The 27,562-nt window shown below is 32.8% G+C and overlaps 1 protein-coding gene across 4 annotated transcripts in view; it reads right to left on the bottom strand.

Annotated features, from left to right (window-relative positions):
- LOC128996288 (voltage-dependent calcium channel subunit alpha-2/delta-3-like) overlaps positions 1 to 27,562 on the bottom strand; it is an 83,557-nt gene that overhangs the window by 44,771 nt on the left and 11,224 nt on the right. For all 4 annotated transcript variants that reach the window (XM_054421507.1, XM_054421504.1, XM_054421505.1 and 1 more), the window contains exons 2-3: positions 17,529 to 17,610; positions 6,990 to 7,100 (exon numbers count right to left, since the gene is read on the bottom strand). In XM_054421507.1, coding sequence (XP_054277482.1) covers positions 6,990 to 7,100; positions 17,529 to 17,610 — 193 coding nt within the window. The remainder of the gene's footprint in view (positions 1 to 6,989; positions 7,101 to 17,528; positions 17,611 to 27,562) is intronic.

The following is a 27,562-nucleotide window of genomic DNA, read 5'->3' on the forward strand; positions in this document are numbered from 1 at the left end:
GTGTCTAGTTCATGTCCGGTGACACTGATCGCTAGTGTCGACAAAATTTAGTGTTGCTATTATTTTATAGATAATTTTATGATTTTTGCTTTACTTTTTGGTATACTAAGGTTAGTATGTTTTATCTATGGTTATATCTTGGCATTTAGGTAAATCCATTGGAAATGTATACATTTTACAATTTTACGTAAAAACAGAAAATTAAACCATAAAAACTTCCGTAAACCTATCAACACGCCGTTATAATAATTGAAAACACGAAGAATCTACTCATGTAATTGAAGGAGTCACAATCATAAATAGGGGCGGCACAGAAACTGCGTCGCAAGGTTTGGCGAGTGCAGGAGCGCTACCATTTTGTCAGTTTGTGTATGATCACGGGGGGAGGGGGGGCTGAATCCATACAACCCCCTCCCCCACAACCACAGTATTCTTAATGGAAATTACTTTATTGGACCCTGCTTCTGTGCCAACCATCTGTGGTCGTGTCTCCAAAATTGTGAGATTTGAGAAGTTTTTGTCTGAATTTTTTGAAGGTGACGTAGGCAAGGGTTTTATTTTAGTAAGTTTTTATTAGTAATATTTAAGGTAATGCATTTTCTATTCGGTTCAATCACACAATTTATTACATTATTTAACTTTATATATATTTTTACCCATCTCTTATTGTTGTAAATATTTATTATGGACCTGTACAGTACTTAGAAAGTATCAACATTTTCGGACACAATAATTCTTTGTATAATATAAACGTACAATGTACAAATGTCGTACAATGTCTGGGTTGCCAAGAGGTTTTACTGTCAAATCTAAGGACGCTGGTTCGATTCCAAACAATTGAAACAATATCGTCTGTCATTGCGATAACAGTAAATGATTCTATCTGAAAAAAATCTTTGTCAGATTTGAACAAGACTTGACATCTGTTTTACGGTAAAAGAGGCCGTGTAAGAAAAAAATAATTTGGTCCAATTCAAAATTTAAAAATAGTGGCCATTTTAATATTATAATTTATTATTTGCTTAATGGCTGATTTTATGGAAAAATGTCATGAATTTAGTATCCTCAATTTCCTATCAAATGACACACAGTTCAAATAAATAGAATAACAAATAGCTGAAATGTCAGAAATTTTTATTTGAATACAATAAAAAATGAGGTGCATCGTTATTCTACTTTAACTAACTAAAAATTGTGATATTCCAGCTTTTATTAATCCAATTTTTTTGGGCTTGGTGTCGTTTTATTGCAATTTAATTCAATCAAATAAAAAAAATATATATTGTAAACATATTTATGTGTTTATTTGTAAACTAGCTGTTACCCACGGGTTTCACTCCGTTTGACTTCATAAGTATTAATAAAACTATTGATTGGTTAAGTTAAACTGAAATAAATAAAACAGAGTACCGTAATACAAACCAATAATCACATCTGATTTCAGTAAGGTAATAAATTAAAAGAATAACAAACAAATAAGTACAGCTGAGGTATTTTTAACATTAGGTATAAGGAAAGTTGGGTTTGGAAAGGAATTACGACCTTAAATGGCAATTTCTGAAATAATGGATAGTTTTGCGCAATGTTTTTTCATCATGACGAACATTTTAAGTATATGGTTTATTGGGCGTTTAGTTTTCTCAAAAGTACATGGGTACTTACTTATATATGGATATATATAGGGATTTATATATAGATGTACTAAGGGCGTACTTTAAAATGACTAAAATGAACATCTGCCTTTAAAAAGAATAGTACAAAAATATAAAATTTTAAAATATCTAAAAATAATTAAAACTGTTGTACTTTCAGAATGTAGAAAAATACCTTTTCAAACACGGATTAAATATTTTCCTAAAATAAGAAAATAATATGTAAAAGTAGTTTGAATGTCGGGTTGATTTAGAGTAAAGGGAAAATATCGACAGCACTGCTTGTCTAAAGGAATTCCCACCAAGGAATTGGGTTAAGATGGAATGTGCTTACGGTGTCTCTTAAGGCAAAATTCCACGAAAATGTCCTGAACCTACTTTGAATGTTGGTTTTAGACAAGACATGTTTTCTTAAATGTTGACAATATTTTCAATATATTGGTTTTAATTTAGTAAAATGATCACGTTGTCATTTAGGGAATATGCATCACATTACAAATTCGGTGCTCTGACGTTTAGTTTCTGTGGGACTGAAGGAGTATTCGAGAGTATTCAGTAATTTATATGAAACATCTATAAACACACTTTGAATTAATCCAACTAAGTATATTTTTGTTGTAAAACTGACTTGTAAAACTACATGTGTTAATAACGTTTAGTTCTTTCCATATAATGTATAGAGATGCATGCATGTACTGAATACAAATCGCCATTTTAAATTTAAAAATCCTGGTTATTTTATGTGATCGCTGTCTTTAATTATTTTCCATAAATGAATCCCAAAACAGGCTTTGGCTTAGGAGCCCTACATTTCTTTCCAAACTAGTCACTTAAGCACACTGGTATACTATTTCGGTATAATTTTGTTTTTTAATATGTATATTATTGTAATTAAGACTTTGTATTTCTTTATCTTTATAGTCAGTCTGACACATAACATATTTAAGTGTTTAAAGTTTAAAATACTTAATATATCATTTTCTTTTCATGTTCTGTATTGTGCATTGTTTTGTAATGTAATGTAATAACTGTTTTATTGGGAGAAAGCAAACATTCTCATTCTATATTAAAAATTTGTTGCCTAACCAACGAGGCATATATTAAAAAATATTTAAATAATATTAAAAAAATTAAAAAAATATTATCTGTAAATCCAAATACGTTTTCAAAAGATATGTTTTTGCCCGTTTACCCCTATTAGGGCTCTATTTTGCAAACTAAAACATGTATGGACATTGTAAACAAATTTCAATTAGTACTGCCATAAATGGTAATTAGTTTAACAAAGGATCGTTTTCGGCGAATCTTTTCAAAAAATTTAAGGCTTATAATTTACATTTAGAAAATTCACGAGATAGTGCCGCAATAGACTTAACCATATTTATGCGATTTATGTATAACAAATAATGATTTTCACCAAGATGCTAGGAGTACTTAGTAAAAGAATAAATACATTCGAGTTAAAAATACGACTTTATTTAAAGGAGAGAATATTTGAATAATTCATAACCCATGAGAGCGTCAAGTCACGCGAAAATGTATCGCTAAGATTGAATTATTTTTAGTTTGAGTATCAAAGTTTTGTAACGTACAATGCAGTAGTCACTGAATGTAGCAATAGTTGAAGTTTTCCTTTCATATACTAAACTGTGTGATGAATGTTTTTCAAATATCCTTTTTACCTGTTTAGCGAGTCTGTTGAAAATTTAAAAATATATAAATTTGCATCTAATAAGAGTATCTCTGATTTTCTATTAAACATAATATTCTTGATGTTGACTGTTAAAAGTTGTTTTCAACTTGGCTGTATCTATCCTTTTTAGCGTATTTCCCTTTAGGGAAGATTCTATTGTCGTAGGTGGCACGGGAAGACCCGGACACGGGACCAATTTACTTTTTAATTTTGATGTACCCAGAGGTCAAAAAAGCTATTCGTTCAAATTCGTATGTCCGTAAACACGTTATCCCGAGTAAATTTTGTCCGACTTTGATGGAATTACCTAAGACGTACCCGAAGGTTATTACGAGTGCGCCTTAAAAATCAACTGACTTAATAGATATGATTATGAAGTTTTGAATTTTTATTCAACTCTAAAGAGATTTTTTCATTATAAAACTGAGGTATGGATACTAAGGTCTAAAGATTCACTCATTTAAGTATACAGTAAGGATTGTTATACAGTAGTTATATTCAACACTAGCATTTGCTAGGGGAACAACCTGTACGGCATGGGTCATACCGTAGCTAGTTAAAAATAACTCACTTAAAATATGAAATTGTGGTGTAGGCCTACTATCCTTACCCATAACCCGTAAAATATCAAACTATGCAAAATTAGGGTCAACCCAAGATGGATGAATTATTCATATTATCGTACAGATTGATAATTTACACAGGATATATGATACAAAGTTACAATTATTACAATTATTATTATATTCTGCAACAGCTGGGTCAAATCTTCTCATCTCCACAAGCATTACAACAATAAGGAAAAAATGTTGAACATTTGTATTGAAATGCCGAAGCAATGAGTATGAAAAGAAACAAAGAGAGTTTTGTATTGTTTTGTCATAATAGTGGCAGCTTTTTCTGACATTGAGGATTTTAAATATGTAAAACATTTTTGACAAGATTCGTTATTTACTTAGATTTTTTAAGCTGGACTAGTTTAAATTACATTTTAAACTAAACAGGCTATATTTAAGCCAAATAGACATGAATAACATGCGAAAAATGTATTAAATATAATTAATTGATATTATTGATTTAAATAACTGGTAGGTTGTAAATAATAACACAAAACAAGCAAGATTCATCTAGCTATTTAAAAATAATTCAACTCTTTTGATGGTCTCTAAAAGGTTTCGTATCATCGATTTATAATTTTATAAATTTATATCTAACAAATGATTTAGTTTTTTTTGAACATTTTTCTCTTATACAACAAAAAGTTTCTAATTAGAAAAATAATACTGAAAACCTAAGATTATAGTTTGGAGATTTTAAATAATTTTTTAAAGGCTGATTAATGTGTTTTGTAGCTTGAGGTATTTTAACTAAAAATAAAACACCCATCCAGTAAGCTTCATGCACGTTCATTTTAAGCGATCTTAAAAAAGGCAAAACATGCTAAAATTCGTTATTTCAAATATTTGAAAATCCAATATTGCAGACAAGCGTGTCGTTTGCAGTATCCCAACAATATAATAAAGTACAAATATATTTAAACGACTAATAATCACAATTTTACCAAATTACTTAAATTTTTTGGTCAACTATTTTTTTGGATTTTTCCACCCCATAACTTACTAAAAGACGTTTAAATGTTCATTATTGTTCAATAATTTTGAAAGTAACTTTATTTTCTGTTGCAAGCTACAATTCGGTAGGTGAAACCCGATCCACACAGCTTGAACCCAATCATTTATTCAATTACATGTACTTGTAATTTTTCACCCATAACGTATTTTTAGACGTTTAAAAATGTTTCAAAAATTTTCAACTAGTTTTTAAACCGTCATTTATCTGTCGCAAAGACACTGTTTGGACGGTAGACCCCGATCTACCCCGCTTGAACCCGACAGAATTTCTTCCAGTGATAAGAATGGCTGGAATCGATTAGGGCGCGGCATAGCCCTCCCCCTTAATTAACTGCTCTCCCTCCCACCCTTTCGCGCCAAAATGTTGTTATTTCCCGGCAAAACCCCTCTCATTGACTGTAGTCTACTTTTACACCCTGAATACAAACGGGCGTAATCACCTGCTTAGTGTAATCGGAGGGAGGGGGGATCCCCAGTAGGGGACCCGTGAAGTCAAATTTTGTCTAGAAAAAAATTAACTTATCCATTTTTTGTGTGGAAACTAATTTTACATATTTTTACAATAACAAAATAGATTATATGAAAAAAACCAAATCAATCAAATGGCATCTTTTTTTTGTTTTACATATTTTTGCACCAAGAAAATTCTAACACATCTTGCTGTATTATGTTTTAATGTTTATATGTAAAATGGTTTACGGTTCATTAATATTTTTCAAAAATTCATGTGGTTTTAATTTTAATCAACTTTTAAATACTACCAAGAAAAATTAAAGGTAAAATAAGATTCAAAATTATGTTAAATGTACATTATTTATCCTTTAAAAAGGTATTTGATTTATTTACAAAGTCAAGGAAACGCTGTATATCGGTGTTGACATACCGTATTGCGTTAACGATTAAAGATTTAGGTGAGACATATTTAATATTGGGTAGTGTTCAGTTTTAAGGACTATTAATAAAGTTAATGATATCTTTGAATAAGAGAAGTAATTGAACCTTTTTAGCGAATTTCCCTTTTGGGGAAGAAGCTATTAGGTGGCAACAAGATTGGCTCATGAGAACGGGGTGTTGTGGGGTTTTGAATTTTACAAAATATTAGGGTTTTTTTTTAAATTGTTGTCTTTACAACATAAAATGCGCAGTTTTCATGACAACCATCGTGTAGAACTAAAAAGTCATGTAATTTATTATTTTGAAGCTTTATTATATAAGGTTATGTCTAAAATGCAAAAAAAATAACTTTATAGTACATTTAAAATTCCCTAAAAGAAATAAAAGCAGCTGAATAAATTAGTGGAGTCTGTGTAAGTGTTTTGATATATTTATCACAATATATTATTTTTAACTTCTTTGAGGTTTAAAAACGGATAAAAAATTATTTAGGCAAATTTGCCTCCAGAATCTTCGCTAAGGGTGAAAATGAGCTAAATGAAGGGGTGGAGCTGGGTCTTTGGGTGCTTGAAGACTTAATGTGGTGGCATTGTCTACTCAAGGGAGGTAAGGGACTTAGGCAGCCAAACTTTAGATGATGGAGGGGGTGGGGTGTAAAAGATTGAATTTCCTTAGAACCAGATGAGTCTGTGGTCTAAATATTTATAAATTGGTCACCAGGACTAAATCAATGTCATTTTTCTATCATTTCAACAACACGACACCTCAAAACGTTTTCCCGTAAAAAAGTGTAATTGGAAATAACTATTGACCTAATTGAACAAATTGATTCAGCTTGTAAAAAACGTTTTAAAAATTCCGCTTATAAAGGCGTACCTACCACTCATTTACCTTAATTACAGTTAAACTCTAAAAAATTAACAATAATAACATAATAGAAAAACAACAAAACAAGTTTAGCTTTTCGGACAATACATTCATAAGGTTTTTGTTATTGTGCGACCAAAAGTGTGCTTTTTATTTGGTTGAGTCCAAGAATATGAGCTGATGTAAAATACTTAAAACTATCTAAAAAGTTGAATAATTGAAAAAAAGTGTTACCATAACAAAACTACTTACCATAACAGCGTTCATTTTAATATCCATCATATTTTTTACTTCTGCAGCCAATTCTCTGATGAGGATGAGGCCGTCTTTTCTAGCCACTTCTGCTTCTTTGTCGTGGTATTTCTGTAAAAAGACAAAACAAATCAAATACACGTCTTCGAATGTCAACATTTTTTCCGTTCCTTCAAAATGTAATTCTGTATGAAGAATCAGTGGAATATGAACTATTAAACATATTATTTATACTAGTTCATACATGGTAGTCAAAAGTTAAGAAAATAAATAACAGATACATATAAAACGCATTTTTAAAGACACCTCTTAGTAATATGCAATTTTCAAACTTTAATACTCATTACCTATACAAAATTAAGTATAATTTCTATTGGGGCTGTGAGATTTGCACCATCCTTAAAGATTGGACACTGGACAGTGCTAACATTTCTTTACCAAGTTTGTACGATTCCCGCAGATAATGTCAAATGTAGATTTGAAAGCACAATTAAGGATAATAAATTATATACTCCCAATACAGGTGAAAATATTGCAATAGTTAATACATTTATCTGCCTTGTTACAGTGATAAACCAATACTGTATAAGATTATTATTATGAGTGCCATACGTAGGCCATAACAGGTTGGGTACCTGAGTGGTAAAAGTGGTCGCCCATGAATCAAAAGGTCGCCAGTCCGATCCTGAGAAAAGTCAGTAGCTTTTTGATGGTTCAAAACCAGACCCAGCTGCCCCTGATCATTGGGCTTTAAATAAATGATCCTGGCTGATGAACCCGCTGATCTTAGCAAGGCCCCACTAGAAAAAGCAGACCATGCTGCAGGATCCATGACGTCACACTATAGTTCGGCCGCTTAGAAAACGACCTGCGCGCTAATGCTAAACCGGGCGCACATGAAAAGAGCCCAAAAACTCAGGCAGACGCTTGAAAAGCGCCCGAACCTCCAAGGTCCCTCCCAGGACGGTGCGAAAAGCTTTCACAACGGGTCTTCAAAGAAGAAAAAGAACCAATAACACAGTTGAAATACATAAATTGATTTACAAAAATTAAAAGATACACTGGTAAAAGATACATTATTAAAATATATTTACATTACTAAAAGATATAGTCTGCTTACCTAACCTAACCTAACCTAACTTAACCTAACCTAACGCAACACTATTTACTAAAACACTACTATACACACAATTTAAAAATTATATCAAACAGAGACTGCACGAGTCAGCGTCCTCCTCCTTAGGTACCTGTGGAGACCTGGGCTCTTTCCATGCTTAAGATTAGTGAACCTTTTTGGGGATTAAAATTTCGGGCTCTTTTCATGTGCTCCGGCTAAACCAATGCTGGAGGAGGTCGCTTTCTAAGCGGCCGAACTATAGTGGATAGATTTCATTGATAAATTCATTGCCATCACCATTCCCATATGTTTTAGGTAAATAAACAAGCTGGCTGTTTGTAAGATTTTAATGGTAAAAGTTTAGTACAACTATCCACCACTGTGACGTAGTGTTGCGCTACCCGCGCTGCAGCATGGCCTGTTTGTCAGTAACAAAGCTAAAAGGGTCATCTCACACCATTCTACACTCATCCTTTACTCGTGTTTGGGTTAAAATACACACCTAGGCGGTGACTCCATCTCAAATAATTGATAATTTATAAAGCAATTCGTAGTAGTGCATAACTATTGTTTGTATTAAACGTATTTTGTTTTAAATCAGAACCTTTCAATATAAAAATCTCTACACACACAATATACTTTACTATTCAATACGTATAGGCTTACAGTTATATTTAATCTCATTAATTAACATTTAATATGGATATTGTCACAAAACATGGATGGATATTAATAATTGCAAAAACGATGGTTACGCTTTTAACCATGATACCTCACCCTGATGATGAAAACTTCAGGATTTAATTTCGAAGAAAAGAGATAGCGAGTTAGAGATCCGTGAGGGAGAAGGGGAGATACGGTCCTGGAGAGAGAATAGAGGGGGAAGGGAGGGGGGTAATCTGGTAGGTGATGAAAAAATGCACCACTGCAAATCTTAAGAAACAAGACGTTTTATCAGGTTAGTCTAGCGCTGGGATCCAGTTTCATTAAAATGGATTTAACATGCAGCTGGATTAAAAATCTTTGCGAAACCTGAAATAAACTACTCGAGTTTCGTTTATTTATTACACAAATGGGATCGAATTAAATTGAAAGCTAAGTAATTTTATCCTTTAGACTTTGTTTATGCAGAATTAGTAATTGTAATAAATGAGACAATACTGTGGTATATACAGGGTGAGGCAATGAAAGCGCCCCAATGTATATACAGGACACCCTTTATAAATAGCATCAAAATACGGATTATCTTTATTTCAACTTGAAGGAGTCATTTTCCATATGTTGAAAATAACGCCCTTCAAGTGTCGTCATCGCCTACTTGACACTCTAGCTGTGTGAAAATTCCACCACTCGTCCAAGTAGTGCTATCTCGTGCAGCGCATATTAGTTGATTAACACATCAATTCGTGCCATCTCGTCCACTCAAAAAATTTACATGGAGTAAGGATTAAGCTACATGAAGAAGGTGTCTCCGGCCTGGAGCGGAGTTCCGCGGAGGAACTAGGGCAGAATGGGGTGAGGTCAGGGGGTCTACGAGTCATGTAATATTGTAACCTCCGCCCCAACAACTCTTCTGGCGCGACGCGTTAACTCTTCCTTATTAGATATTTTCACCTTTTAAAAGCATCCATAACTTCGTAGTCCAATATGCACGGCTCTTTGTTGAGCCACGAAAAGCATAAACTGTAGCAGTTATTTTGAGTAGGTAATTTTAAAAACAGAAAATGTTAAAAAATTACGTAGATCTCGCAAGAGATTTGAAGCAACGTTGTTTTTTTTAACACAAATTCCTTTACCGGATAGCAAATCTACAATATTAAAACGTAACAGGGTTTCTTTTATTTCACGACTCTGAATCAACCACTTGACGGATTTTCATGATTTTTGCGTCGAAAGAAAGATAAGTTTGAGAACTAGGGAATGTCGAAGCCATAATTTTAGTTTAGGGTTTCAGTTTTTTAGAAATTAAGTTTTAATTTTTTTAAAGTCTAGCAGCCGACGCTAGCAATTTAGTATTTTCAATGCTGGTTTAACTAACAGCTGGTTTCTAACTGTTATTGAAATGTTTATGTTACAAGTTGTTTGTATACAAAAATACTGATCGTCTGAGTTTGCCTACATACTATTTCACTTTAAAATGTAGTTTCTTTCCTACCGTAAACGATCTATGTTATCAGGAGATTGTTTAATTTTGAACTAAACATTTTAAACGTATAATCAAGTTTTGTCATAAATGCAATCCGTCTAAGTATAAGTGCTTAATCCTTTAAAATATAAGTGGTTTACGTGTTGATAAATCTTTTTCTAAATGTTTGAATATAAGTATGACTGCATACAGTACACATTTTATTCGTAATGAAAATGTCAACCGGTGTAGTAGGTCTCCAGAAAACTGACCAGTAAGCTGCAGGGTGTCAGTAGAAACCAAAATTGATTCATACCATATCATAACCATCCCAGTAGTACTGTATGATTCAGAAACTTGATAAAGGGGTACATTCCAAATGTAGACCAAAAGGCTCGGATCTCGGATGGGCTGGGCAGGCTTTGCATGGCGGAGAGAAGATACTTAAACTTTTTTTAAAGAGGTTACAGTTACACCAGACACCGGTCCAAGTTATTGGTTGTATCCATGATGAGAGCTAAGACTTGAAGTATTGTTTAAATTGCCCCCTTAATTGCACTGTACTGCAACTCCACTTTCTTCAGCAACGCGATCTAGCCGATTTTGTTTAAACTATGTGTCGATAACGTAGATTGAATACTTTAACACGTCTAAGACAAAAGTATATGAAATAAACCTCTACCACTCTTAATAGTGTTACAAAGGTAAAGAATTTATGATAAATAATGGGTGTTTAACATGTCAAACACCGGAGGTAACTACGTTTTTATACAATCGACGAGAATGAATTAAGTTCTCGCTATGAAGATGAGTACCAACGTTTCAATATAACCCAAGTATGGTCAACAACTAGTACCAGCGAGGTTGGTCGGTGGATCCTAAGTTTGCCCGATGAACTAAAATTCAGAGGGGAAGCTTGGGTGATATCGACCTTTTTTTGGTAGTGTGCAAATTAATGACGAACATTTTGCTGAGAGATTTAAACAAGTTTAATACTAAGTTTCTTATTACTGATATAAATTAATCTGAAATATGGTCCAAGTAAATGTTTGTGGCATGTACATTCCAAATGGTGGCAACAATAAAATTTAAATCTATATTTAATACGCTATCTATATATTTAATACGCTAGGCAAATTTTTGTCATAATTGTTTTGGAGTGGTGGTGCTACCGATCACCATGTCCAAGGTGTCGTTAGAAAGGTCTTAGCATGTAGTTTTGCTATCAAACAAAAACACTTTGGAATTCCATCAGGGCTCTGCCCCAGTGGCCTTCAAAGTTCCCATGTTATTCTTAGGGAGAAAATGTTTGTTTCCATTTGAACAGATGAATACTTTGAAATAGACACTAATATTTGAAACAGCTGGTTATACTAAAACTTTGCACAAAATCAAAACATAGCAAAAAAAACGTTCGACATAATGGAGACTATAAGACGTTGAGCAGGACGGCCAATAGGAGGCCGACGAACTTTAACTGGTAGACGCGAACGAAATACAAATAATACTATTGTCGTTGATACAGCCGAATACAGCAAGCACCCTACCGTGTTGGGTTTAAGCATTGACTATAAATGGTTTAAGTGTGCTCTCCAACAGTCGCCTGAAGATTTCAATTTAGGACTGTTGGATAATCGCTACATAAGCTGTTGATTTTTGAAGACAAGGAGGAGGGTAGGACTAAATCGGAAACAAACTAGAGGAGATATTAGATGAGTGGAAAATGCGTTGGGAGCAGTGTTTTATGTTAACGTTTTTTAGCGTGTAAACGTTCGGATATATGTTGTACCTAACATCAGAAAGAGACTGGAACAAGATTGGGAGATGGGCCATTATGAAACGCAGTTTCTCACAGGACATAGAAAATTTCAAAGCGATTTTGTGAAGATTTCACATGGTGGAAGAGGAAGTATGTAGATGTGGAGAAATAAAAACCACGAGTCACGTATTTATAAATTGTTCACTTCAGGAGACAAATAGGAGAGAACATGAATAAGTCTTGGATAAGATAGACCTAGAAATGAGAAAATAAAATTTTAAAGTCGTCAGAAATTATGACTGTTATTTGTTTTAAATAACGCCTGTAGTTATACTTAGCAATTGCTCGAATTCGAGCAACAGGTACACTAGTTAATACTTATGATGTCAAACGGGGTGAAGCCCGTGGGTAACAGCTAGTTTTTAATAATTCTTAGTTTTGAAGATGTAGGTTGATTAAACATTTTTCGATTTTAAGACCAGTTATGTAGTTATTACATTTTGTATGGTAAACTAGTATAATTAATGAAAATACTAGATATAATGAAAAATACTATATAAAAACGTGCAAACAACGGCTTTATAACCTTAAACAGAACCTTATTGTACAACATTACATAGTTTTATTTAAACAACAGTTTCTCTAAAAATAAACAAAAATCTGTCCACATTTCTAACATGGAAACAAGTTGGTTGAGTTGTAAGTTCAAAGAATCAACTCAGTAATGTAAAAATGATCGATTAAAGTGTGCTAAATACATTTTTCTTTATTACAAATGGAGGTCATTATGCAGACGGTATTTAGGGCGAACAAACACTTCATCTTGGAAATGTATTGTAGGGAGAAGTTAAAAATGCACCGACATTTGCTCCACGTTAATAGAATTGTAGATAAGCTCCATTCAGCCGGTCTTCCAGTGCCTTTATAGCAGAGGAATTGGTTATGTATTCTATAACACAATGAAGAATTACGAAAAAAGATACAACATACCCTGTCTTAAATTTGTTCGTGGCTTTTATAGTGTTTTTTCGTCTGAGGGACTTTTAGTGATCATGTGGGTTTAAACCCAGCAATCGACCAACATAATTTGTTCTATAATAATCCTGCAATCCAGTGTTCTAAAGTTTATGAATTATTCGTTGATAAAACCAAAGAATGGTGTAATAATATCAATCACTTATAATATATCCGTAATTGTATCAACTAATATATTTCTTACAGCCAAGTCAATTGGACCTCATTAAAAAGTAAAGCGTAGGCCTATAAAGATTGTGAAATGCCTAATATCCCATAATTAAGTCTCTATTCTTTATTTTGTGTCAATTTATAAAATAGTAATGTCGAACAAATAATTTACATGCCTCATAAAACATGTTCCATTAGTTCTTTAGCATTGTCGTAAATTTTGTTTAACATCCCTGATTTGAAACCTTAAATGTACAAAAAACCTATTGTAAATAATTTAAAATAAAAAAATATTTTGTACATTTTTTTAACATGTTCCAAAATGTCCCCCTAAGTATATTGTTTACACACTTTAGAAAATTAATCATTCATTCTAAAAATTCTCGTATCATACAATAACTTCTGAAAACACGACAATTATTGTTCCACAAACATCTGAAGAGCGGATCTGTGTCAGAATCGTTTACGTTAACACGATAATGTATCGATTGTGTACGGAAGGGTTGTATATAACTCACGTAACGTTTGAGCAGTGCGGTGGTTGGCAAGGTGCCACCTCCCCCTGAAAACAGCCCCAAAATGTGCCCTTAGACACGTCTCGCTGTAATCCCCGGCTTGAGCCTGACCATCTCAAAATCACTCTCCGATACAGCTGGAGCTGCTTGGAATAATAACGACACCTGTTGTTATCCTTCTTAAAGCTCTCTTGATGTTAAACTTAAATGGTAAAAGTGTTGACTATAGTTGTGGCCAAAAAAAAAAAAAAAAAAAGTTGTGGCCAGTGTTAAAGTAAAAAACGTCAGTCGGTAGAGTGCGCTGATAGAAATTATTGATTTATTTAATTGGAAAGTGGTTTAAGTTAATAGTTTCAATAGGTTTTGATAATACCACTCTATTTAGCGTAGTTACATGAATGGGCGTAAATCTCAACAGACCGTAGATTTCAACGGATTTAACATAGTCCTAGTGGTGGTTTTTGCGTGTTTTTCTCATATCAAACACGGATGTTAATTTTTGGTCCTTCGAGCCGGATTAATTAATTAATTTAACTTCATAGAATAATATTTTAATACATTTTTATGATTAATAATTTTCTTTTTATTCACTAAATCCAAACTTTAATATTTGAATCCAGATTATTACTAAGTACTTTACTTCGGACAACCTGGGCGTATTTAACGATTTAATGAAGGCAAACATTAGGAAAAAGTTATTGCAAACAGAATCTTTTATGCAACATCAACTATCAAAGTCACAAGAACTAAAATGTTGAAAGTAGGAATTTAGACGGTGCAATATTTATCTAATACAAATTTTATTTGGACACCCTCCACTCCTTGCAACTGATTTCATACTATGAATAATTCGTTTCCTCAGTATAAAACATGTTCAAATGAAATTTCACAAATTTTACACAGCACAAAGTGTTTGTAAATGTAGCAATTTCCTAAATGTTTTACGTGTTACTCAGCATCCAAGTTTGTAACTTCACTTCACGTAGTCTACTTATTGTTTTGTTCGCTCTGCATTGCACTGTTCATTTCCGGGACCATCTTGTAAAATAGCTTTCAAGATCAGCTGATTTTAATAATCATCCTTTAACAAGTGAGTGCACATTTTAAGGAACTACTTACAGGGTTAATGCAGTACACGAGTTCGATTGTTCCTAGACGACTTTAGTAAATGGAATATTATAAGGATTGAGTAAAATTAGGTTTTCTGGTTCAGAAAGTTTTCCTGTCATTTTATTTAACAGAAACGCCGGATGATGGTGGACACGCAGCTCAAAGAAGTAGAACAGTGGGATTGAACCTGGTTACCTCAAAAACTGATATTGCAAGAAATAACTAGACTGATCTCAAACAAATTAAAATTAAACCTGTGGTTAAAGAGGGAAATTCAACGATAGTTGCGAGGTTTGAGAACCTACATCACCTCCATAATACTAATGAAAGATGGCTTCAGTTGTCGTAATAATATAACAAAACAATCATACTACAAAATTGCCTCAGTAAAATTGGGAATTGAAGGAAAAAAGTTAATGTGTATTGGATGTAATGCAAGCAATGAGCTCCCCTCATTGAGTTACATTTGCATATGGTTGTTAGGTTTCGCAGTTTTTATAATTATAATTGTATAGTAAATTAATTGTTATGCTTATTTTACTAAGTTATTGTTAGATTTTTTTATTTTTATTATGTGAAGTGTGAAGAACTTTTATTTTGATTTTAAGCAGCCAAATAAGGACTCTATCACGCACAGGTCATTGTGACCCATGTGATATTTTTATTTGATTCATGTAATGCTGCAAAATAATTTGTTGTAAATAAAGAATTTCTCTCTCTCTCTCTCTCTCTCTATATATATATATATATATATATATATATATATATATACGGTACATATATCCTACATTTTGCAACATGGTAAAATATTTTCACTTCCTTATTCACCTAAAAATAAGGTACAATATTCAATCAATAATGTACATTTTTGGCATCAAACTTTCAGCTACTAAGAGCCTGTAGGTTTGAGGCAAGGGGTTCCCTATAAGTTGTTACGGACAGATATTTCAATAACTCCCAAGTTCTCTAGAACCTCCAAGCAAACTCTCGTAATAAAAAAACTTAGAATGCAATAAAAGTCAGACATTTCTACCAAAGACAGATTATGACAATGCCAGGGATTGTAACCCTGGTTCTTCTCCACTGATTATGGGCCTGTGTTAATTTTACAAACATAATTAATATTTAACAAAGTAAAGTAATTTTCAGTAAAAAAATCAATAATTTACTACCAGGTTAAAATGGTACTATTTATGTTAAATTTTGTTTGTGTAATGGATTTCACACGTTGTACCCTAGATCCATGCGGCAACTAAAAAAAAAACACTATTAACATATGTTTCAAATTTGTTAAATAATGTTAAACATTACCTTTACTTTTTGTGGATTTAAAAACAGTCATAGTCCATGTACATTCTATGAGACAGAGCTTAGTCTGAGGGAATAATGTTTTATTCATAAAACGCGAATGTTTTATGTATTAAACACGAATGATATATGTATTTTCATTCTGATTACGATAGTTTATATTCTTTATAGGTTTAGAATTGCTTTTACGATTTGTATGGTTTATGTATCGACAAAACTGTGATGAAACTATCAAATCAAACTGGTCCAAGTAGATGATAGTAGAATATGACTAATTGAGAAATTTAAGTCTATGTAAAAAATACTATGTGATCCATGAAAACCAAAAAGTATAATATTAAATATAGATTGCCATTAGCTGTATGGGCTATAATTAACAGCTGTGTCTAAGGAATGTCGGCCTTAGTCATTAAGAAGACTACAAGATCGCGCCACTCATCCTACACTCATCTCCATTCATTCTTGGCTTAAAATACCTACTTTGTAAGGTTGGAATTTAATAAAAAAGTATTAAAGATATCTTTTTTTTAAAGGCTTCGGGGTTTCAAAAAAAAATTAATGAAATAAGGTATGATCATATTCCACCAGTAATCATATTGGTACTAAACCAGCAGATGGCATATTTTGTTGGTTGATGTTTGATTTACATTGATGAGTTTTTTTAGTTAATTGGGAGGATATATGTCATTAGCTACTTGGCATTATTTTTCTTTCTCCCTTGTCATGAGGTTAACTTTTATCCTTTTGATTGCTTCAAATCTAAGCTATCAAATAATAAAACTTTTAAGTCAGCTTTTAAAAAGCTTTAAACGATTAAATTATGAGTTACAGTATTTTTTATCAAATGTGTATCAGCGATACTTGCCTAAGTTATTTTAATAATGCCTATGATATCTATTTAATCAATAAGTTGCCTAATAATGTTGACCATAAACTTGAATTCAAGAAAGACACTTATAAATTAAGATTTGTAATTCAATTTTGTTACTAAAATCAATGGTAGATGTGTAACTATTTCATACATAATGAACAATCTTTTTTCTTCTGCGTCCTCTTTCCATTACAAACACAAAGCACGAGTATACAGTAACTGCAATAAGTTACACTCTTGAGTCAACCCCGTACGAAGGCCTGATACTCTGCTAGTGTTAACAACTTTTATAAGCTAGTTTAATTATATTATATTATAATTTATAATGTATGCTCAAGGGATGGAAAACCGAAAAAACTCAAAATCAACTTGCTAGCGACCTTTTAAATCCTGTTTTGACTTCATAGAAAACATTTAACGTAGATTTAAGATTACACTTTATGTTCATTTTGTCAACTGTATAGCATACTATAAAATCTAGATAGTAGTTTTATCATACTAAATTATACTTCTAAGCTAGTAAAATAAACCCCTTATAAATAAACTTACCCGTTGTATCTCGTTCATTTTGGTGAATTGTCTCCCAAATTCCCATAAGTCGACTCCAAATTTGAGAGCCCAATTTTTCACTCTGAAAAATAAAATATATATGAGACATATATACTGGCTATTAGGAAAGTTTGGTAGGACTACAATTAACATAATACTGTTTTTAACTTCACAAATAAACTATAAAAAAGTAGAATAAAGAGGTAATCTAACTAATTAAAAACCTTGATCAATGCGCATATGCGTTGATATAAATACGTCAAGCGCACAAGTGGTTTAATTTGATTGAACATCTCACTCTAGCCTTTGCTCGGTGAGATCGTGGTAATTAAATCGTCGATTTCCCTCCAGTTTCTGCACGATGATGCCTTGATCCTATATTCACGACCCAAATATTACCTCTCTTATATGCATATATATATTGCATACGGTTTGTGCCATAATTATAACGAAGTACTTTGGATTGGATTCAGCGTGGGTTAAACATACTTTAAAATATCGTTATACTGTATTTTGTTTTGGATACTGAATTGGACATCCTTTCTTAATGGAACAGCTGTGCCATTGGTAACACCTTAACACAGCTGATTGACAACAATACAGTTATGATTCAATTCAATAACAAATCAGAAATGGCGAGTTTACAAGAAAAATAACAGTGTTTTTTGTGGTCTAACAAAACCAAATCCCCTATACTGTAGCAGTTTGACGAGCGAGTTTAATTGGAAAGGTTAACAGTCACAATTTTAGAATTTGGGGGAGTGAAACCCCCCAGGATCGTGATTGAAAAAGAAAGGACAGCTTGAAACTAAATGTTTGGTGCGGTGTAATGCATGATGGAATCATTGGACCATTTTTCTTTGCGGAAGAAAATGCGAATGGTTTTGTTTACTTGGATATGTTGGATTTGTATGTTGTCCCTCAATAGAACTGCAAACTATGATAATTTTTCGTTTGTACCCAATTGCATGAAAATCGGATCATTTTTACTCGAGCTATCATGCTATTGGACACACTCCTGTATATATGAACATGAACTGATGGTGTTTATGTTCTCTGGGAAAATGGAAACGAAAACGTAAATTGTTCCCGGGTCTAGGTCTTACCACAAGTCCTACAGCTACATAGGAAATGCGCAAAAATGCAGTTTCTAACATCAAAACACGAAAGTCACTTTAGAAACGGATGTTGCATCACTCATAAATATTATAAATATCAAATCTAAGTTGAGCTTTCGTGTTTCCAAACGTTTGCATGCGTAACTCTACTTCAGACCCAATCCAAACAAACCTAACATCCATCGTAGACATCAAATACGAGATATTACGTTCAGTTGATATCGTGATTTCTGTTATTCACCAAGGGTAGAAGGGGAGATGGTACAATTTATGCTGATATGATGGCATGTAGACACGTGAAAATTACAGAAACTTGTACCTACAATCTTGAGATATATCTTTTGTGTACGGTGTTTTATGGCGTTGTAATTTAAAAATGTGCACACAAAAAATAATGTTAAAACACTAAGTGTTGGTTTGAAGAAAGAGAAAAATACACCAGTTACTGAATATAACCAGTTTCAAACATAACTGAGTACGCTGTTAACAAACATTTCGTCGCTTTTTGGGGATTTAACATTTCTTGTTTTAGCAACGGCTTGCGAAGGTATCTTCTTCAAAATATACATAAATCTATTTATTTTGCAATAAACATAATGCAACTTATGTATATTGTAGACTAAAGATTATTATATATAGGCCTATTGTACAAGTTATAGCCTAGTAAAAAAAAAAAAAAAAAAAAATACTAAGTTAATTTACATCCGAACAAAATATTGGTTTAAAAAAAATGATTATAAGGGATAAGTTTTTTTAATAAATAGTCAATTTAGAAATTATGGCTAGTATCTCTCCTTAAACCTATATTAACTTTAACTCATGATAGTGAAAAATTTAACAAGGCTCTATAAAATAAATAGAATAGGTCAGATTGATAGAAAATACTTTGTTTTATTTGTTTTTGTTTCAAGTTTATCAATGTTCGATAGCATAATTTAATTTGAGTAAAACACCACACAAATTTTAATTTAATTTGTATTTCTTTTTTACTTTAATTTGGTCATTTTAAATTCAAAGACCTTTGGCATGTTCTTTTTTTCAATATTTACTTATATTAATAACTCTGAATATATAACTAAAATAAAAACAAAAGAGCAGATGCCACCCTACAAACGAACAACATGAATTTATGGAGTTTTCTAGCAGTAAACTTTGTGCTATACGACACAGTTTTCTTTTATTAGAGTTCGTTTATAGCATGTTTCCCTTCATAAAGAATATCTTTATAACACCCCTTTATAGTAGGACTAACATCGCTATCTTATCTTTTATAAATTACCTATCAAATGTTTGCTGACAAAATGTATGTGTAGTTAGGGAGTTTTTGTTTAGCTTAAAAATTCCGGCAGTGTTTGGTATACCATTGTTATGTTTGCGGGAAATCATTCATAAAAGGTTTTGAGAGTGAATTCCGACGAAAAATTAAAGTGAGTGGTGAGAAAGGGGTGTTTAAAAGATGGTAGGACCTTAATGTGGATGAATAGGGTTGTGTCGTTTTAAAATCGACCATTGAGTAAATGGGAATATTAAACAAAGTTTAGAATAATTGACACTGCTCGAGAAATATTGTATAGTATTATGTTGTTACGGATATTTATTTTATACAACTTACCCTGCCCGTACTCGCTACGGGGTAAAAATGCAGAAAATAATAATTTGGGTTTTTAAATCTACTGTAAGGAACAGTTACAACACACTTACCAGGAAAAATATAGGGGAAAGCTCAATCGTACTTATTGATTATTTAAATGGAGATCTCTTTATGTATTACCAGCATTTTAAACTCATAGGTCCAGGCAACCTAAACACTCCAGATACTTCTATAATTTCTTCTAGGTTTCAAAATACACTTGACACCATGTTTTATTTAGAAAATATAAATAAAATTAGAAGCTCTAACATTTAAAGTTCAGAAGTTTATTTACAATTCAACTCAATACTAAAACATAAACATGGCTGATCTTGTTTACCTCCAACTAACATATGATACATTATGTTATTATATTAATCTAATCTAGTAATATGGTAATATGGTAATACTCGAAGTAACAGTTAGTGCATCATCACAAACCTTTCCCTAGGTTTCCAAAGAATCTAATGTAGGTTTCCTAAACATAACTATTGATTCAAAGGCTACAGTAAAGACGTTAACGGTAGAGGTATAGACGGTGTTATCGGTATTATTGATAATGCCACCTAGAACGCACCCTGTCCACCAACCATCCGTCATGATAACGATACTAAGGTGGGGTAAATGGTAAGGGGGGGGGGGTAAAGATAGGGGTGGAGAGAGGGCTGGATAGTGGATATAGATGAAGCTGTGTCTCTATAAGGTATAGTGATCTGAAGAAATTCTTAAGTTTGCAATTTGAAATTGTAACATGGATTATTTGTATAGCAGTTACAAAAATTATTATTGATTTTTTGTTGAACAAAAATCAGTAGAGAAAGTAATGATTTTTTAATTTTCGGTATTGGATAGTGTTCATTTAGAATTTTTCTGTTCACCGTCACCTTTTAATCAGAATGCATTCTATTTCCCCTATATGTCCTACCCTGGTCCTAGGACGCTAGGATCTTGCCCAGAATGGTTTTACTCATTACTTCAGGCTAGTCCTAGAGATTTGCTGCATTATCCTTCCGTGATTGTCGGGATTTGAACCCGTGACCTCGGGCACCGAAGCCTCGCGCTCTACCACTAGACCAGCTCACTCCCTGAGGGAAAGTACTAGACAGTAAACGAATTGTTAAAAGCGAAAATCAGGAAACCTCTTTAATCATTATTACTATATAACAAAAGGTTAACGTTATTCGAGACCAGTTCCTTTTTAACAAATCAAAACATATATCTAATGTCATGTACAAAATAATTAAATTTCAGAATTTCCCTAGTTAACTGTTCTACTAGGCCCTTGAACATAGGTTGAAATCCAGACATACACTGGGTTAGTTTTACGATAAGCGTGTAAAAATTACTCACTACTTTTTTGCAATTGCTTCTTTAGTAATGTCTAAGAAGGTCACCAAATTAAAATTTACTCAATAAATAAACTAGTCCGATTCACAAGTAATTGTATTTAAAGCTTTACTTTAGATAAGAGTAATAATACAAAGCACTTTTTTTATACAACATATCTATGTATGAATATATCCATGTGAGCGAGCTGGTCTAGTAATAGAGCGCTGGATCTCGGTACTTCGGTCTCCGAGGTCCCAGGTTCAAATGGGTGAGGTTCATAACTCCAAGTTTTCATAACTCCAAGTACTTTTAAATACAACATTTCATAACTCCAAGTAAAATTATGTCCAAGTAAATTAAAACCAAAATATCATAAGACCAAGTTTCATAACTCCAAGCGTTCATAACTCCAAGATTCATAAGTCCAAGTTAAAATAAAACCAAGTAAATTAAAATACAAAATTTCATAACTCCAAACGTACAGATTTGCAAGGACCACAAGTCCAAGTTTCATTACTCCAAGGGTTCATAACACCAAGTTTCATAACTCCAAGTGACAATGGGTACAGTCTGTGCAGGAAGCGATAACGTACGCACACACACGCACCCATTACACACACACATGCTGGAAGAGAGTTTCCGATGTTGGCGAGATTATTCGAAGTGGTGCGTTCCCTGTCGCTTTGCACGTTCGTCTAAATTGTAATACAAATAGTGAGAGGATGAAATTTACATATTTAAATTCTGCGTAAACTGATGTTTAATACTATATAAATACAATTTAGTTCGTGCAGATGATTAATGTTTAATAATGGAAAATATGAAAAGGTTGTTCAATGTAAACATGAAAAAGTAAGTGAGCGAGGATTTTTTTTATTTTTTGGTCAGGTGAAAACTTTCAGCGAGAAAAGTATAGATAATAAGATGTTCTTCAATTTTTGTTCCAAACATTTTTTCGTAAGACTTTTAGTTTGTCCAATAATCGACGTAGATGACCACCATGAGGTGAATGAATTAGTTTACGCGCACAGTATTTTAGCAATTGCCGTCTTCCAACAACAATATTAAGGAAATACAGTATTAGTTCACGTTTTAAAATTTCTAAACTATGAAAAATATTTAGTCTTAACTTCTTAAGCTGTATGTACGAAATTTCGAAATTTTTTCTACATAATATTCGTGGTGCACAACGCAAATAAGTCGTAGTGCCTTTTTTTCCACTATTTTTCATCTCCTACTTTCGGAAAAAATTTAAACAGTATTAATCCAGGTTAAGGTTTCATCTTGTAGCATTCATTTGTAAATATAAAATTTGATTATAGTTACAATTACTTGTTCCCTCATAAATCTTTATTCCGTAACAAATATGAGAGTGTATGTTAGCAAAGTAAATTGTACGCAAAATGTCTGTAGTGCATAATGGGTTTAATAAAAAAATACCATATTTAAAATTTTAAAAATACTATCTAGACTTGTATGATCCAAACAAGCGGATATAATACATACCTATAGATAGGTCTAAACATTTGGATTTCGTGGCTAAATTATCATAGAAATAGGTTTTTGAGTAAATACATCTATACCTAATACCAGATTGTTTTATTTGAGTTAAATAGAAGGTATTTATCATTTAGGTATTATTGAAGTACCTTAATGAGTTAAGTACTTAAATATAAGAATTGATGTCGTCCAGTGGTCAAAACTCGACCACAATCCAAATAAAATATGAACTTATCTATATTCATCCCACGCTGAAAATCAAACATGTGATGATTGTGTACCAGTCTTCAATTTGTTTTGATTTTCTGTATATTTATCGTTGTTATTGCGTCACCAGAATTTTAACTCATAATCCAAATGTTAGTTTTTTGTTTGTGTTAAATTCGTTGTCGTACTTATTTTTCATCAAATTGTCTGTCACAATTTTATTTGTTCAATTGGTGTATTTTTTGTTTAGTTGCAATAACGTTAATTATATTTACCTGAGAAATGCAAAGTTAAAGACCTTCTGTTGTTCAGATGATTTTTGTTTCCCTTAGCATATGAATAATAATTAAAAGCCTTCAGTAAAATGTTGGTAAGGGGCTCTTGGATATTTTCATATGCTATTATTAAAATTGCTTGACTTTTATGAAAACATAGGTTAATGTCATTGACGTACCAGATTTATTTGGCTTTAGAGGGCTTTCCTCTGCAATGATTACAAAGTTAAGTCCATGTTTCCTAATAAAATTTGTAGCACTTCGGCTAACATCCTCGTTCATAGTTTGTAGGAATCTGAATCTTGTAGGTGTTCTTCATTATACAGGCTAATGACGATAGTTAATTCTTTAAAAAAATATTATCTCTATTTCTTCTACTAGGGGGCGTTCTATGACTTTTAATGTTTCAATAATTTGCAAATGGGTTCTTTCAATGATTTATTTTTCAAAGATTTAATTTTTGTAGGACGCTTTTCTTTGAAATGCAGTTTAAATATTGACAGCAATTAAATTATACAGCTGATCAAAATTTAAACAATTATGATCTTCATAAGGATAACATGGGAACCTTCAAAGCCACTGGGGTAGAGCCCAAGGGACTTTTTCAAATCCAGTTCAAGGCCAGTTTGCAAATCTACGCGACACGCTCTTTCCAATGATACGTCAATGGATAAAATCGGTTAAGAAATGACGGAGGAGTTCAACCAACAAACTTCGTGTTCACGTATTAATTATATAGATATACGTATCACGTTTCGTTTAGCCTACAGGTAGGAAATGTCGCTCATTACGAAAATCTATATAATTAATACGCTACATGAAACTTTGTCGGTTGAACTCCTGCGCCATTTCTTAACCGATTTTATCCATTGACATCTCATTGGAAAGAACGTGTGGCGTAGATTTGCAAACTGGCCTTACATTTTTGAAAAAGTCCCTTGGGCTCTGCCCCAGTGGCTTTGAAAGTTCCCATGTTATCCTTATGAAGAACATAATTGTTTACATTTTGGTCAGCTGTTTAATTTAATTGCTGTTATTTATTTTTCAATTCAATGAAACCCATCGAGTACATTTATTTACTATTTGAGTTTGTGTAAACATAACCTCCAAGACGGATTTTGTTAGTATGGTTGTACAGTATCTTAAATTTGTGTATTTATTTATCGTTGTTTTGTGTAGCTATGACGGATCGTGTTAGTACGATTGTAACATTTATCGTTGTTTTGTGTAGCTATCATTTGTTTATTTGTTGTTTTATTTTTCTTTTATATGCCTCCGACGTGACGACAACAACACATATAGACAGGAGGCGTAATCGTGATAACGACCGCAGCTCACAGAACAGTGGCGAGTATTAGGCTTAACTCATCACAGTCAGCACCTGACCCTGGACAATCTCAACTATTAGGTTACAAATGCCCCCTAACACTACCCCAAAACGACTTTTCGTTCTCAATAATTGGCCCTCTATAAATGACCTGTGTTGCCTGTACAGCGAGGCATTTTGAGAAGGAGAAAACCGGCCCGAATGCTTTAGGTTTATCAATAACGAAGATAAACATAGTCTGAGTTACACACCGGTAATCTTTGAGTTGACTCTTTTAAATTCGTTGTAAATATGACTGTTATTCGTTTTGAAATATCTTCTGTAATATTTGCAATTGCTCGAATTCGAGCAACATGTACACTAGTATTTATTAATTCTTTTAATAATGACTCTAGAGAAGAGTTAGAAAATTAAAAGGTGTAGAACAATACAGCTAACAAAAGTGGTCCTGTAACATTTGGTCATAACTTGAACCCATATGACATTATGGATCCTTTCATGTTCTGGAATTGATGGAGAGTTGCGTAGAGGGGCGAGCAGGGGCGTGTGGGACTTTTTTAGTATCCATACTGGCAACCTGCCTGCCGCTTACTTCGAATTGTCAATGTTACCAACATGACGTGGCTTCCGTGCCCCGTCTTCTGAACTGCCTTGAAAAGTACCAAATTTTAACCAACCCCTATTTTATTTATTGCATGTGGTACAAAGGTGAAGACAGAGACTCCAAATTGGTAACCATCATCCATCTCGTTTAAATCACTAACTAAGGACGAATCGTCATTGGACATTTTGAATCAGCATAGCCTAATAGGCCCAATTATAACTTAAACTCATCAAGATCTACATATTTCAAATTTAACCTTTATTCCAAATTTACACACACATATATTATATACAGTACAGCATATGAGTTTGAACGAAGTGTGTATTGTCCTCTGGGGCTCTTAAAATGAAGATAAAAATCGGTTCCGGGTTTAGGTCTTACCATGAGATCTACGGTAATAGATTATTCCTTATTATGGGAATTTCGTTAAAAGTCTCAATTAGAGGTGACGGTATCCCTGGTTTTATGTAGTAGTACCTGGGAACCAAGCCATGACAGGGTAGTGGTATTAGTTTATTTCCATTGAACCCCTACATTGAGTAATCTTCAGTGTAATCTTTGCTCAATAGTAACAACTGGTGTTTTCCCCTTTGCACTGCATTCGTTAATTTGCTCGTAAAACCTTGGTGGACATAACAACACACTACAACTTAAAATAGTTCTATTAGTCTATGGTCATGGTTACTTGGAAACCAATGAGGCCAATGTTAAAAATTATAGACTTTCAATTCAATTTTGTTGCGTAGTTAGTTTTTTGCTAGCAGTTTTAACTGCAGTAAACACGTTTTTAGGCCAGATATAAATTATTTATCAAATTAGAAGGAAATCGTATTAGCCGTTTTCGATATATAGAGGATTAACAACCATTAGTAATTGAACGGCGCAAAGCGAAGCTCTTATACTACTCTCCTCTTTTTGTTTTACAAATACCTCCTGAACGGCTGAAGCGATCTACACGAAATTTAGCACGATCATAGTAACCAACCATGGTAATGTATAAATCTTAAATGGTACAAATTGGACCACAGGGCTTTTCCCTACGTGAATTTTTTTTATTTTTTTATTTAACATGGGCCTTATGGGTTCATTGGTTGCTATGACTTTATTTGCGAGATAACACTAAAAAGATAAACAAGAGTTGCCACATATGTTAGTCAAAGAATCGTTTAAAAAGTACATTACCGTATAGGACTCAGAAAAAGGGAAGAACAATAAGATTAATATCATTGAGCATAATTTACTACAAAATGAAAACAACCAATAATTATGGTCACCAGAATAAGGCTGAAACACCTTAGACTTTAAATAATCTAAAATATCCATTACATTTTAACCAAATATAAGCCTACCATTGAGTTATATTTCCATTTAACTTGCAATTCCAAGTAGGCTTTCCATTTCAGTGAACTAGACTTACAATTAAATAATGCAGACTTTGAATAGGTACTGCAATAATTAGGACTTCCATTAATATGAACCGAAGATACCACTGAGTTTAGATGCTGCAAGTAGACATTCCATTGACGTGAACCAGACGTAACATTTACTTAATATACTGCGAATCGGCACTCCGTTTATGGGAATCAAATTAACCATTTCTTTGGATCCTGCAAGTAGACAATTTATTTATGTGAACGATATGTACCATTGAGTTTGTATACTTCAAGTAAACAATTCGTTTAAGTGAACCCGACGTATCATTGACTTTGAATGCTGCAAATAGGCATCTTATTTATGTGAACCAAATGGACCATTGACATTGGATACTGCAAGTAAATTTCTCATTTTTGTGAAGCTGGCGTACTATTGATTTAGGATACTGCTACTGCAAATAGACATTTAATTTATGAGAACCACATGACACATATATACTTTGAGGTAGACAATACATTTAATTGAACCAGACTTGTAATTGACTTTGAATAACGAAATTAGACATTGCATTCATTTGAAACAAAATATATACTAATGAGATTGGATACTGCAAGTATACATTTCATTTACGAGAAACATATGTAACATTGACTTTAGAAATTATTTGATT

Source organism: Macrosteles quadrilineatus, unplaced genomic scaffold (genome assembly GCF_028750875.1).
Source record: "Macrosteles quadrilineatus isolate MER2022 unplaced genomic scaffold, UCM_ALF_1.0 Scaffold_6__1_contigs__length_79288215, whole genome shotgun sequence".
Classification (NCBI taxonomy): Eukaryota; Metazoa; Arthropoda; class Insecta; order Hemiptera; family Cicadellidae; genus Macrosteles; species Macrosteles quadrilineatus.